General features: G+C 41.2%; 1 protein-coding gene across 1 annotated transcript; it reads right to left on the bottom strand.

Moving 5' to 3' along the window:
- Window positions 1-6: 6 nt before the first annotated feature.
- jazf1a (JAZF zinc finger 1a) lies at window positions 7-14,714 on the bottom strand. Its single transcript, XM_010766178.1, has 5 exons — window positions 14,415-14,714; window positions 6,754-6,826; window positions 4,703-4,899; window positions 3,078-3,247; window positions 7-1,727 (listed from the first exon to the last, which is right to left on the bottom strand). The coding sequence occupies exons 1-5, from the start codon at window positions 14,527-14,529 to the stop codon at window positions 1,551-1,553; spliced, it is 732 nt and encodes a 243-aa protein (XP_010764480.1). The 5' UTR covers window positions 14,530-14,714; the 3' UTR covers window positions 7-1,550.
- Between the last annotated feature and the right edge of the window lie 603 nt (window positions 14,715-15,317).

Below are 15,317 nucleotides of genomic sequence, written 5' to 3'. Positions count from 1 at the left end.
TTGGCCACCAAGTTGGCCACCGCTACACTACATGAGGCAAAAACACCGCCAGTTGTCCTGCTCCACAGGAGACCAACCGGCTGCCTGGCACAGAAAACACAAGACGCAGAAACACGCGGAATACACAAACACTCTATATGCTGATGACTTGGATAGTGCTGAGAAATACACAGGCATACATATCACACACATGAAGTCAATGAACTGGAATGCTCTTGTCTACAACAACAAATAACAGGTTGTAGGTGGTAATCTCTTTCAATACAAAACTTTTTTTCTTCTTCTCGTAACGACACAAAAATGCATGCATGAAAACATTCTGTGGACGTACATCCACTCATGCGCACATTTTGGAGGCGCGTTGAAGAAGAAAATCATTGCCACACGTTTGGCGAGCTCCAGGGTGAAACTATTACAGCTGCCTCACCCTCCCTCCCTCCCCCCCTCCCCCCCTCATCAGGCACATGGTATGGTCAATGTTTGGCAGTGGAGAGCTGATGGCAACATCATGGGAACAAAACACAACAAAGATCTTGGCAACTGGAAACACAGCATGATGGCAGTCACCACTTAGTCTCTTGAACACAGCTCTGGCACTCTGAATGAGGAAACACTGGAGATATGAAATATATTGGTCGGCTTTCCGGAGCGGATGAAGCCTTTCAGATATGGATTGTTGGCCTGGGCCGTGTTATAATACGCTGTCCTGAATTAAAACATAAATTCAGAGTAACAAACAGAAAGGCGTTTTGGCTCCTTATCTCTCGGGGGCGGGGTGAGAGAAAACACTCGAACCCGTCGTCAGCCAGCTGTTTGACCTTTGAGGTGACAAAACTGGCCATATCAGCAATTTAGGAATTAAAGGAACACTTACTGATACATAGAAAGAATAAAACACTGACAAAAATATATAAAATAAAGCTTGAAAATAAAATGTAACTATTTATGTATATGCTAATGAATACTTTTATATATTTTTATGTACACATACATATCTGTCTATTGTTTATATATCAATAAATCTATTTAAAGTATAACTTGACTCCGGCACTCAAACCCCCAGAAGTTACTGCGAAGGCACAGATCTGAGATCAGCTAACTCTCTGCATAAACGGAAAGGGAGTGTAACAACTACTGAACTCAGATCAGCTCTAACGTCAACTTCATGTTAGGGGCAGGGCTTGGTTGCACTTCCTGTTTCACATCTTCCCCAGTTTCTTTCATGTCGTTTGTTTTTGTTTCTTTTCTTTCTGTTTTTTACAGTTAGCACCTTATGTAAATCAAACAATAGAGAACAAAAGAACGTGATAGTATATACGAATGTGCAAATGTACAACAATACAAATACTACAAAGATATTTTTTTTCAAAAATACAAGTGATATAAAATGGATAGAAAAAAATATGTAACATACAAACAATTATATGAAAAAAGAAAATTAAACTTAAAGCGCGCACTTGACCCTTTAGTGTTGGGGATGGGTGTAAAGGGTGGGTAAGGACAGTCAGGATAGGGCTATGTTTGGGGTAGTGATGGTGAGAGCGCGGGCTCTAACCCTGAATCTTGCGCAGGATCTCGGTGGAGACGGGCGGGTGGAAATTGATGGTGTGATGTCTCAGGCCCTGCGAGGTCTTGTAGCTCTTGCCGCAGCGACACTTAAAGGGTTTCCTCACGCGGATCTGCGTGCGGTGGCCATTCTTGGCATGGTACTTAATACCATTCACATTCTGAAGAGACAGGGAAGAAAGAGATTCATTACGAAAGGGGAAGCTGGGTAATAATTGTACCAAATAGAAGCTTTAAAGCTCACTATCTGCAAGTGTACTTTTACACACTTGCAGATAGTGAGTATACTGTTTGTAGAGTTCAATATTTTATGTATCATTTATTAAGTTAAGAAGTGCTGATAGGTAGATTATTTATCTTTAGATGGAACCAGGCTAGCTTTTTATCCGGTTTCCTGTCCTTATGCTAAGCTAGGCTAAGCTAACAAGCTGCTGGCAGTAGACTGCACTTTAGTTTTAGTAATCTAAATGTGTATATATGCTTAACAGAGTTAGTCCCTTGCTAAATTAATATAAATCAGCATGTTTACACTAGAAAACATTGGTGTCCTCTCAAATGATCATGAAATGTTTTATTCATAGGTCATTTTATTTTATTCATATTAAATTTGCAGCCTTGGCCGCTGTTAGTCATCCTGAAGTCCACATATTAAATGACTAATGATACTGATAAAACTGATTAGTATATAAAGATTCTACAGTTACTTTCTTAAGTTAAGTTCTACTTTATATCTATATATCGTTATATAAAGCTGAACAATATCAGACTGCAACAAACCCTGGTCACAAACTGGGTGGAACATTTAGATTTGATTACGTGTGTGGACCCATTCAGATGGTCAACAAATGTGACTTTATACCATGAGACTATTTTGGTCTAAAAAGTTACAAAATGAATGAGGATTTTCATGACCAGCAGTAATAAAAGTCAACCAAAGCAAACGCAACATGATATATTCGTCACTGCTTACAAACACGTCATTCTTGATTTAAAATGTGCTTTTTTTCCAAATGATAAATTCCAGACATGTGATGCCAGTGACAAAAGCTTCAATGTGGGCTTTACCAGAAATAACCAGCAACAAGATTTGTTCTGCTGTCACCGGGCAGACGTTACCGCAGGATCAGGAGAAAGACCTCCAGACTCAGGGACAGTTTTATCCCACAGACTGATAAGCTCTTGAGCTCTGGGAAATGGAATAACTTACTTATCTATAGAACATCTACAGTATAGATATTTTTTCATTGACTTTTACAAAACGCTGTATTTATTATTATTATTTTACTTTTTTTTTTTTTTTATCTTACTCTATTTTACATTTTTTATAATTAGCTTATTTCGGCATTTTACTTGCACCGTTGTGTTGCTTGCGCTATTTTATTTCTTCTTCTTCAATACTGTATATTGTGTGTCGTACTGTTGGAAGAGCATGTGAACTATATTGTAGCTATTAAGCATTTGACACTAAAGCTTTTAGCCGGGCCGCCTCTCAATCCTCGGTTCGGCCTTACCTTGTATCTCTTCTTGCAGCCGGGGACGGGGCAGGCGAACGGCTTCTCCTCTCCCCCGTTCATGCACATAGAGCTGAGGATGGACTCGGAGCTGATGGCGCTTTCTGTGGTCCACGACTCATCGCTGTCCGACTCCTCGTAGTCTACCTCCTCCTCATCATACTCACTGCCTGAAGGCACAATGGAGACACGCAGAACAAAAAAACGCTAGTCATCCGGGATGAAATATGGATGGGGAATGGCCAAAGATTTGTCATGCTTTGGGAATTTAGCAAACAGAAAATTATTTGTGGCTTTTTATCAATATAACTCTCTATATTTGGCTCATATTTCATGCATTAGCAGCCCACATGTCACGGAGAGCAATGTTGATACAAAAAGGCAATGGTGCACTGTGCATGTGTGTGTTTGTGTGTGATTGTGTACACATGTGAGTGAAAATGCAAGGGCTGGCACTCAGAAAGAGATCATTAAATGGGAGTGATCCCCATTGCTCAGCCTGGAAAAAGTGCTTTGCTAAGTGCAGAACATTTTCCACTCACACACACACACACACCACATTACTGAAATGTTGAGGCACACACAAACACACACTTAAGGCCCACTGACCCCCCACCATCTCACAGGAAATGCTGCACCTCAGCATGAGGAAATGGATGGCACCCTGGCACATGTAGAAAGAGAGCGTGTGTGTGTGTGTGTGTGTGTGTGTGTGTGTGTGTGTGTGTGTGTGTGTGTGTGTGTGTGTGTGCGCGCGCATGCGCGCGCGCGTGCGCGTGTGTGTGTGCGCGTGCGTGTGTAGCCGTGCTGGTGTATAGGCCCAGACCTAACACTGCGTTTTGAACCATTTGGGCTGGAATTGGACATCTGCTTCTGGGCTGTGCAACACACAGCCCCATGCGAACACACAGCGTGACAGCTGCTATGTAATTAGCAGAGTGTTGACTGGTCTGCTCACTGTAGGAGCCCCTAGTCCCAACACACACAAACAACAGAGTGGTTGGGCTTTAAGCCTCTTTCAGTTGCTATTTTAATTAAGAGAACTTAAGGACATGTTGAAATTAAAACATCCACAATTTATTACTCAATAATTATTGTTAGTTTAAAGTAAAACATTTGAGGTTTTCAAACATGTTAAAATATTTCATTCCACTGTGAAGGAGTTTATTTATTAAATCTGCGTTTACTTGTCACTTGCAACGTTCTCTTGCACTATTTTATTTGTATTTCTGTTTCTTCTTGCCCTTTTTTATTGTTTTATGCCCTTTGTATATTTATGTAGAATTGTTGGAGGAGCCTGGGACTCAAGCCAAACCCACACGGTAGCTAGTACATTTATGACAATAAAGTCTCTAAATCTTGAATTTTTTGATATTAAGGTGAGCGGGGTCCTGTTTTTTTTTTTAACTGCAACCAGGTATAAAATAAGCTGCCTTCCTTGCCATTTACTTGACAAATATCTTCATTTGCTCATCACTATGCTGTCTGAAGTTGATCAATGAGCTCCTGATGGCTCAACCATTACGCTGTGCATTAGTCATTTTCAACACTCCACAAATACAAGCAATTCGTCTTTCTTTGTACGCACATTTCGACACACACACACACACACACACCTGTCGTACCTGTAGGTGTGCTGCTGCGGAAGGAGGAGGAGGGGGTGATGGGGGGCGTGACGGGAGGCGTCAGGTTACCGCTGGTGTGGCGAGGGGGCGTGGCCGTGCTGTTCCTGGACACTCCTCCGGTGATGGACAGGGACAGTTTGGGAGCGACCTTCTTCTTCATGGTTTCCTGCTCCCGGCGTGCCGCATCTGTCATGAACCTAAAGCACGCAAAGGGGGTCACAAGTAAATCCCACGACAAGCTAGGGCTGCTCGATTATGGCAAAAATCATAATCTCGATTATTTGGGTCAATAATTTATATCACGATTATTAAAAAACGATTATCCATTTACTTTGAAAACATCAATCTATTGGAGAAAAAAAAAATTGAACAGTATGTTTTTAACAGTTGATTACCCTGAACTTTAAGTATAATTCAACTGAAAAATCAATAAAAAAGTTGAAGAAAAAAAAAAGTAATAATAATAATACAAAAATAATCGTTTTATTTCGATTACGTTGTTTTCGTAATCGTTGCAAGCCATAATCGTAATTGCGATTAAAATACGATTAATTGAGCGGCCCTACGACAAGCCAGTAAATCTGATATAATTTACCAAAAAAACCTCCCATTAGACAACTATTTTAATGTTAACTTGGTGGATATACTGAACTGCCAAACTATACAAAAATGTATGTATAATTGTTTTAATCGATCATAAAATGTCCCTTTGATTATCATTCATTACACGAAGAATAATTCTGGTTTGTTACAAATGATTTCCCAATTACAGTTATGGTACAGTTTTAAGAGTTACATTTAAGCACTTTCAAGGTACCTCAAAGTGTTATTATAAATGCAATATGGAAAAATAGGGTTGACAGGATATCTTTAAAGAGAAGCAAACGTAGCGACCAGATTGTTTCATTTTAGGTATTTCATTATTTTTGTTTGTATGACTAAACATCAGATTATGTTAAAAATCACGCATTTTCTAAAGAACACATTTAAGGGTTATTCCTGCCTTAAAACCATAACAGTTAGTCATTTACTACAGAAAGACTGATGGGGTGTTGCACAAGCAGTGAGATCAACTGACTGGGTGCAGGACTGCCAGCGGCAAGCCACATTATTTTGAGTGTACATAACATGTTGGGAATAATCCCTCATTAAACTGAAAACTCTGCTCGTACAACTACGGTAAATTAGATGAGGTGATTAAAGCTGTGGTGGATGGTTATAACAGAGATTTTGGGTAATACTCTTACCTTTGTTTTAGTCCTAAAAATAAGGTTTGTTTGTTTGAAGCCTGTCTGATCTGCTTAACGCTGCTGTGTCCTGACCCAACTTACTTCAATTTAGCAAGGTTACTGAGTTCACAGGTCTTAGCAATTTCCTAGATGAGTACAATGGTTTTATTACTGGAAGAAACCATGATCAAAACTACAAAAAACATTGATAATTGATTACGTTTTTATTTTCTACTGGTTTGTGCTTTGTGTTATTTTTTTCTAAAACCGGGGCATTTAAGCTTTCACATATTATTGCTATTCTGTGCACTTGTGCTATGAGGGCGTAAACGTTAGACAAAGACATAATTGAGATGCTGAATAAGCGGCTCCTTTAAATATACAGTCATCACAACATTGTATTGTAAAAACAGTTAGCATTTACAACCTCACCACTTGAAAACCCCAGAAATGTCCAAGCTGTCTCTGTTTTACCTTCTTCTTCCTCAACGTTGCATCTTTGAGTGATTTAACGGGAATTAAGTGGGACGTGACACATTGGTTCACCACATACAAACAAATAGAAATCTTTAAAGGTTGCCTTTGGCTTGGCCGTCTGCAGCGCAGGGATTTAGGAGTGATTGTCTTGTGTGGTTTTCTGAGCTAGTCTGTGGATGAGTCAATGCTGTGTCTATGGGAAGACATCAGTCATAAGCTCTCCGCAAGCCACATGTACTGTAGTACACACACATAAAGACAATGCTTTCACTGGTGGAGCAATGCTGCCCTCTATAGACGGACACCTTTGGTTGTTTGTGTGTTTGTGTGTGTGTGTGTGTGTACCTGTTGATGTAGCTTAGGGCCAGGTAAGTGGGCTGCTGTTGCTCCTGCTTCTCCAGGACCCGCGGATCTGTGTCTGAGAAAGAGAGAGAAGGAGATATTAAGATTAATCATTGCTCTGTGGGAAAAAATGTTAGAGGGAATTTTCTTAGTATTTAGCTGACTCATACATCCATTATTCCAGCCAGACTGGCTCATAGATTACAGGATGTTTCTCACACTGAGTTCTCTGTATCAGTCCATAATATGCGAGAGCCCGCAGATATATTTGCGGACACTTTCCTAATTGGCACATTATCACGCCAAGATCCTGGGATTTATTACCAAAGCCTTTCCAAAAGGTTGATTAATCATCTTCGGAGTGTGGAGAAATCTGTTCTGAGAGTGAACAAGCGAGTTGGACTCTGTAATGAATGTACACAGTGTATTACTCCAAACACACACACATGCTTTCTTCAGTTGACGTGCTGGGTCAGTAACACTACAGTAGGCAACTTCCACTGCCCCAGGGAAGTGGAGTTAACTTCAAAGCTCCACCTCCCACCCCCTGGAAAACAGGAGCAAGTGTGCATGAAAACACTGCGGGTGGGTGCATGTGTGAAGAACCAGTGCCATCAAGTGTTCAACGAGGGAACATTCAGAGGGATCCACACTATGAAAAGAGGACTTGGTTATAGCCATGGCGTGCATGGCTATGTCTGAGTGAGTGCATGTAGGCATAATTGCAGCTTTATGTGTAATGGCTAGCAGATGTATTGCAATTTAGACCCTAGAACTCGATCATCTCTGTGCAACCATTAACAACACACTCCTGGACGCTCCTTCCAACTACTAATCCCAAGTGTGTGTGTGTGTGTGTGTGTGTGTGTGTGTGTGTGTGTGTGTGTGTGTGTGTGCGTGTGTGTGTGTGTGTGTGTGTGTGTGTGTGTGTGTGTGTTGGCCTTCTCAGCCCTTTAGTTTTCAGGCTTTCACACCTCATAATTAAAAAAGAATGCAGACTTCCCACAGTGCAGGAGAACACCAAGGAGACCAGCAAACACGAAAACAACCTAGAAAGAAAAGGCATACTGCTGGTGCGTAGACCAGAGTCTTGTAGATTTGAGTAAATTTAAAACATTTAAGAGGCTAGCTGAGGAAACTAGATAGCAGGGGTATGCATGTACAAACACACAGACACACAGGCTCACACACAAACATCTGCGGTGGTCCACACAGGTGGTCTTTGACAGTCTTTTATAGCAGAGCCTTAATAATCCTACCTGCTGCTCAGACGTGGAGACCAGAGCACTCTGCATGCATGAACATATCCGCACACACAAACACTAACACACCTTGACCTACACCACTGACAAGGCTGAGTCATGATACTTTACAATGAGACTTAATGGTATCTTTAAAATCTGTTAATTTGAATATTTTTTAAGCTTGCCCAATTTGTTTTCTGTAATTATATATATTTATATGTGTAACAAATGATGTGTAATGTGTATCCAAAGAGGCACTCTGAGGATATTTAAAGACAATCATTTAATTAAGTAAATGTGTGTTATGTCACCAAATAGGTCAGGTTATTCATTGCACTTTTAATATGGCTGAATAAAGTGTAATGTAGCCCTCAGGACAAAGAAAAAGGAAAACTGGAAGGGCACTGCCAAAGCTGTTTCGTGGAAAGTGGAAAGTAGTTTGTGTATCTGCCCGGTGATTCGGATCTAAAATGTAATGGGTTCTTACTTAGCCCCAAATAAACCTTACCAACCAGTTTCCTGAAAATCAGGCCATTAATGTTTTCAAACCAATAAACCAAATTGAAAACATGAGCTTATTGGTGGATGTACAAATTACAACAAAACGGATTATTTCCACAGCAGAGTTTCCAACAGTTTCTTTTTAAAAGTCCATATTCACAAAATGTTTTGTTTACAATTTTTGTGACAAGAGTGGAAGGAAGCTAAAGTCCTGTTAAGCAAATGTTTGACACAAAGGTATTAAACAACAAGTACCAGAGTGAGAAATGCCAGAAATGATAATTTGGGATGTACAAGGGACTCAGGTTTTTTGCTTTGAGATGAGGTAAGTGTGTGTATGTGTGTGTAGAGAAGGGGGAGGGGGGCAGGGTGTTGGTGGAAATGGAGTTAGCCAGGTGCAGAGAGAGAGCTGCAGTAAATGTTCACCGGCTTTATGACTTCCACTCACCTAGCAGGACAGGAAGCTAACACACTGCTGATACTACGGCTAGAGCAGGAGGACACACACACACACACACACACACACACACACACACACACACACACACACACACACACACACACACACACACACACACACACACACACACAGTAAGCTATATGAATATCAATTTCCACTGATTCAATTTGCACGTTTTACATTTAACCTAGATTGCCACAAGACTATGTTATGTGTTTCCCATCTGCATGAGTGTGTGTGTACTCATTTCAGTTCATGTATACTGCATGTCCAAGACATTTCAGAGTCTGGAGGGTCTATAAATATCTCCCTAATTAGCATTCCTGTCTTTAAAAACAGCAACCAATCAACTACCACTCCACTCATTTCAACACAGACATCCATCTCTCACCAGCAGTACACTGCTGCCCCCTGCTGAATGCACACGGCATGTATTTGTCCACACATGCATGTGCACATGTGTATAAGTGTCTGTGTGTGTCTTCACATGTGTGTATGTGTCGAGACCAGGCCAAGAATGCATGGCTTGTTTTGCAGACTGCTAATTAAGCCACAGAGAGCATTTTAACGTGTTTCTAGAGCAGCAGGCAACCGGATGGAGGGAGAGCAGAGGAGGAGGCGGAGGAGGAGAAGGAGCAGGGGGGATATGGGTGGGGGAAAAGGCAAACCTCTCTGTAATTACACTTCTCAGAGCTTGGTGGGGCGCTCGGGCCCTGCGACTTCCGAAAGGCAATCTGTGTGACTGTGTGCATGCGGATGTATGTGTAGCGTGAAAAGAGAGGGCCTGCAGTTTCCAGTTTGGGATGCCGATCCACTAATTGCTCCGCTACACCCTGACAGGTCATTTGGGAAGTATGGTGAACACACTCTCTCACATGCACAAGAACACGCCCCTTCCCGTCTCACACCTCGGGAAGTGGGATGGGAAACAATCTGGCAACTAGGGCTGCACTTTAAGTAGGCTGTGATCTGATTCATGTCACAATATGGGCTATGTATGGGCAAACACATTTAAATAGAGCGGAAACAGTTGGTCACCTAATCAATTAGTGGAAAGATCGTCCCACAGCGATCACACAGCAAGAAATATATATTGTTATCTATCTGATGAAGATTTATAGTTTTAGCTTTTCAGATTGTAAGGATGTGCCACTTTCTCTGTCATAGATCACTGTAGACTGAATATTGGGGGGGTTTGACTGTTGGTCAGAACACAACAATACATTTAAAGTTGTCAACATCACGATGTCTTTAGGGTACTGTAGTGGCCTTTTCTATATTCTGTGAAATGTCCTGGACACTACAAGTAATTGGTTAATCAATCATATAAACATCAGATCAACAACCAAGAATTGTTGTTAGTTGCAGGACGCCACACAGAATATATTCTGAGAAAATAGGGCTGCCATTACAGAATCTTTTTATAATCAATTAGCAATCATTTGTTTTAATTAATCAATTATCGTTTAGTCGACACATTGTCAGAAAAAAAGTCTGACATGGCCTTCACAACTTGACAGAGCCAAAATGTTTTATTTTGTCCAAACGCCCAAAAATATTCAGTTTTCTTTAGTATATGGCAATAAAAGCTGGAAGCGTCTCAATTTGACAGGCTGGGTCAAGTCAATACTTATGTTGTTGAAAAATGCCAATCACAGTTTCCAAGTAAAAAGTGGAAGCTTCAAGTACCTTTTTTTTCAAAATTGTTGCACATTTTTTCCTTCAATCAGCTCCTCTAATAATTGACTAGCCGTTTCCTCTTCCAAGATCATATCACCACAAAGTGATTTCACCTGAAAGTCAAATACTGCTCAGACCTACTGGCAACATCAAAGTAACTAATGCAAAGACAAACTCTGGTAATTACCATGATCCTCCTTCGCTATGCAATTATATAATTATTCAATAAAACTAACAAAAGCAGGAAAGGGGTTTTCCTACCAGTTAATGACAGAGAGGCAAGACTACCTCACCATAGTGTGTTTGCATTTGCCCTTTTCTTTGAGCCAAGGCAGATAAAGCGATACAGCCAAACATGGCCGGTGAGCTGAGTGATACGTATTTAAAGTTACTGCAGGTTAATTATCAGCATGCTTCAGCAGGGACCGCGTTATTACAACACAATGCTGACCTGACTCCTCTTCTCAAGTCACACCTCAGCCTTTCATTACGTCTATAAAACTAAACCAAAATGAAAAAGTAAATGATGTCTAAACAAAGCTGAGATGTATGGCATTTCCCTGTGCTTGCCCCCATATTATTCCCATCTTAACCTTTTTCAAATCTCTAACCCACGTTTAATCTCTATCCACCTCCCCCCTCCCCCTCTTTGTTGAGGTAGGAGGCAGGTCTGTGCTTGTGCAGGCGGGATCACAGCACACTGCTGCACACAGGCAGCAGATGAGCCTGACATCATGCATTCCTCAGACCTTACCTAGAGTCACTGCGCAAAGCCTCCGACAACAACCCAACACCACTTTAACCCCTTTCCCCTTGCTATCGGCTGTAATCCAAACAATGCAGGTGTGTTATTTGAGGGTTGCTTCCCTTTCTCCTAGGATGAGGTCAGCACTAACGACCCACATATTACCTAATCTTCTCACGGAAAGGATCAAGATAGGCTCATCTGGTTTGTTTGCTACCTGCTATTCTGTATTCTGTCAAAGGAGGTCAAATGACATACAAGTTGAGATCATTTAGATACACAGAGGGGGAATACAATTGTGATTTATTGTGGCTATGCAGCACACAGAAGGTTCTACCACAAGAGGGCAGCACATACTACCTTAAAGACCAAGTATTTCTAGCACAGGCAATTCCTTTACCCCCACTAGAGACCTACCAATTCATTTTTACAGCTGTTAACTTCTGATAGTACATTTATGTTGTCGCCTCTAGGTAATCTGATTTATCGTAAGTGTCTGCTTTTTTATAATCTGTGTGCAAACAAACCACAATCAGGGAAAACTGTTATCGGCAAGGCCTCTAACAGCTTATCTGATGTCTCCCGTGAAGAAACTTTGAGGATCAAATTGGATTATCTTTTGATTGATTCCTGATCACTCACACCGCTGCACTAATTAAAAGGAAAGTCAAAGCTAAATGCCACTGGCCCCTCTTTCTCTCCAGCACTCTCACCTCAATCCCCTCCATCTGTCACACTCATCCCTGTGGTAACTGTTCAGAGAGCAGTATTGATTGGAATGAGTGTGTGTGATCTGATGACCAGCCGCAGTATAAAGCGAGCAGAGGGGGAACTCATTAATTCGAGTGATCTAATGGGAAACCGCCATTCTGCTCGGCTGGCGGTCGAGGTCAAAGGTCAGGCTAAGAGCCAGATGGGGCATCTATCGGTGTGGATTTGGCTGTAAGACTGAAAGGACAATATATGTTCATGCATTACCACCAGTTTATATAATGTAAAACTTGAACTAAAAAATGTTTCAATAATGTTTTCAAAGTTTTTGGTTATTTTTTCCAAAAATGTAAATATCTGAAAATATGCATTAGAGTAACAACAATGTATCATGTTATTAGCTAAGAAAACGCTGTCTATTCATAAGAATATTATACAAAAATATATATTTAAACAACATTGATGATATAGATGGGATGTAAGCGGACTTAAATGACTGTTACGGTAGCTCCGGTTGTGTAATATTATTTGATTAGCTTAAAGTTGTATGCACTATAAAAAGGTATGTTTATACCATAGACTGTAGGTTTATACATGGCACTTTTGGCCAAGCCTACAGGTAATTGTAAGGCAAGTTAATTGTAAGGCAAGTTTAGTATGAAACTCAATATTAGACATATGTAGTAAGTAGGGGCTCCCCTGGTTCGTGGCTCTATCAACTAAAGGGTCCTTGGCCTGAAAAACATTCAAATGAATATTCACAATGTTAATCTCCACGCCTCTTTGTTTAATTAGTAAGGGATCCATGGAGCATATGGTCTAGTTAGTGTGGTCCAAAACCAGATACAGCGCTTCACTTTCTGCTTAGTCACAAACACACAAAACTTGACCCCTTTTCTTAAACATCAGTCCCGCCCCACATGTGATGTGACATCACACGCAGGGCATCCACTCCTCACCACAGCTGGCTGCTCTTTGTTAGCGAGACAGCAGGTGTGCGATAACTCACCGCATATACTGCCCCCAACCCCTTTGGAGACAGCCAGTTGCCATGGAGACTGGCTCAATGAAGCATCTATTCTACCCCCTCACCCGCCTCCCGAGGATGGATACACGCCACTAATAATGATTAGCCCACATCAACTTTGATACAGATTATTGAGTGTTTTTGTGGTTTACAAGTCAATAGATCCATTGCCATGATGGATTTGGGGTTAATTTAACAGAGTAGATTTTTTAGTGTCAAACCAAAGCATGCGTCTGAACTGTGCTTCAAAGAGTGTTAAATATTTTAACAAGATTCAAGATTGCATGTTACTAATTAGATTACATTTCAATGGCTTTTCCTGTAACACAATGTCAATAGAAGAAAAAGGGTACTGACTAATCAAAAACAAGGCAATGCTAATTTACTGAAACTAATATTTGTATTTATTGCATCTGCATCTAAGAGGGGATATTTATTATTTAACCAATTCATTAAGTTTTTCTTAAGAGGCCACATTTGTCACATGCATCGATGGTAAAAAAAAAAAAATTCATCAATTACCAAAATACAGACGCATATTACTAACTATGTTACTTGATAGCAACACGTTAAATAGCATGCATTCATATAATACTATTCAAAACTACCTTGAAGAATCCGTGGGGTTTCATTATGTTAAACTTTAGGCTAACACCTTGTGAGTATTTTTGCCAGGTGAGTTATCATAGGCTTTACCTTCAGTAGAACATCTAACAAACGATGCAACAAGTCAACATGCACAAGTTTGCATGTGAAAGAAAATATAATTGATTGCATGTCTGCCACATCTTGGTTGAAAAGATAATAAAGGGGCCAATGGTAATTAAGTGACACCAACATTATCGGAAAGCAATGCAAAAGGTGATGCATTGATGCCTTGTTAAAAAAGCTAGAGGAAGCCCAAAACACAACCGCGGTGAGGAGCCCCGGCTGCATCAGGCCTGAAACGTAAACACACCACCCTGCAGCACTGTTAGCTGAGGAACCGCTGCCTGGCCGGAATGCTAGTTACACCTATGAGACCTAAGCGGCCCTCGGAGTCGAGTTACCGCAAAAAGGTAACTATCAAAGCAAATGCAAAATAAACCGGACCGTTATTTAACAGAGAAGCAGTACTTGTCATATGAAATAAAGTGTCTTGTTGCTGAATAACTCGCACTCCGGTGAAACTCGACGGAGAGCGAGCAGCAGGAATAGCGGAATGCAAAGCCGAGCCTATTTGCAGCTCTTCAGCTAACTAGCCTAGGATGCTAACAGCAGCTAGCAGGCTGGCTCCGTCTCCCCCCTGCGACTCACCGATGTGATTGTCCTCGATGTGGACGATGAGCTCGGCGAGAGACTCGAACTGGAGACCGCAGCCGCCGAACCTGCAGGAATTGGAGAAGAAAGAAGCGGCGGCGATGCCCGTCATGTTTGCGCCGCTGGTGCATTCACCGGGAGGAGAGAGAGGGGGGACCGGGAGCCGGGGAGGTGACCGCAGGAGGAGGCAGAGTTTTCGGGTTCAGGGGAGTGGGAGAGCCGCAGAGCTTGGAGCGGCGGAGCAGACACCGGGCGGCCAGACAGGACAGCGGCGAGCGCAACTGGGAGGCAGGCGGGCCGGTGGGGGTGGGGTGGGGATGGGGATGGGGGGAGGAGGAGGGTCGGCCGGTGGCAGGCTACGTCACGACCTGCATACCTGTTGGGACCATGGATCAGCTCTGACTGTGATATTATTACTAATATTGATGATAACTATCACACTAAATTAAATCAAAGTTTAATCGTAGCGTATTTGCATGCAATACATGATAACACATGTGCATGGCTTTGTTATGAACACAATCTGATTTATCAGTGTGTTTTTGCAAAGGCAGTTTATTTTTTTTAATTATTTTAATAACACCCTGGTTATATCTCACATCTTAATTAATTGTAAAGGCCCAACATATCAGGAATATATGGATTTCAATCATTTTCAATTTGATGTAAATTGTGTGGATATGTATTACCTATACATATAGGTCATACAGCATAATGTGTTTTACACCATACTAACATAGTGCCATATTAACTTTTACAATTAATGTAAAGTTTGCCAATTAGAACCACCAATATATAAACATTTGACTCTTTGGTTAAACACTACACAGAGAAATGAAATGATGTAGTCACCAAAAAAAGTGCATGCAAGAGTATAGTGATTACAAAATAAATGTATTT

This window comes from Notothenia coriiceps, unplaced genomic scaffold, assembly GCF_000735185.1.
Source record: "Notothenia coriiceps isolate Sejong01 unplaced genomic scaffold, NC01 NC01_scaffold00003191, whole genome shotgun sequence".
Classification (NCBI taxonomy): domain Eukaryota; kingdom Metazoa; phylum Chordata; class Actinopteri; order Perciformes; family Nototheniidae; genus Notothenia; species Notothenia coriiceps.
Note: the sequence above shows the minus strand (reverse complement) of the source record. Positions and strands in the feature narration are given on the sequence as shown.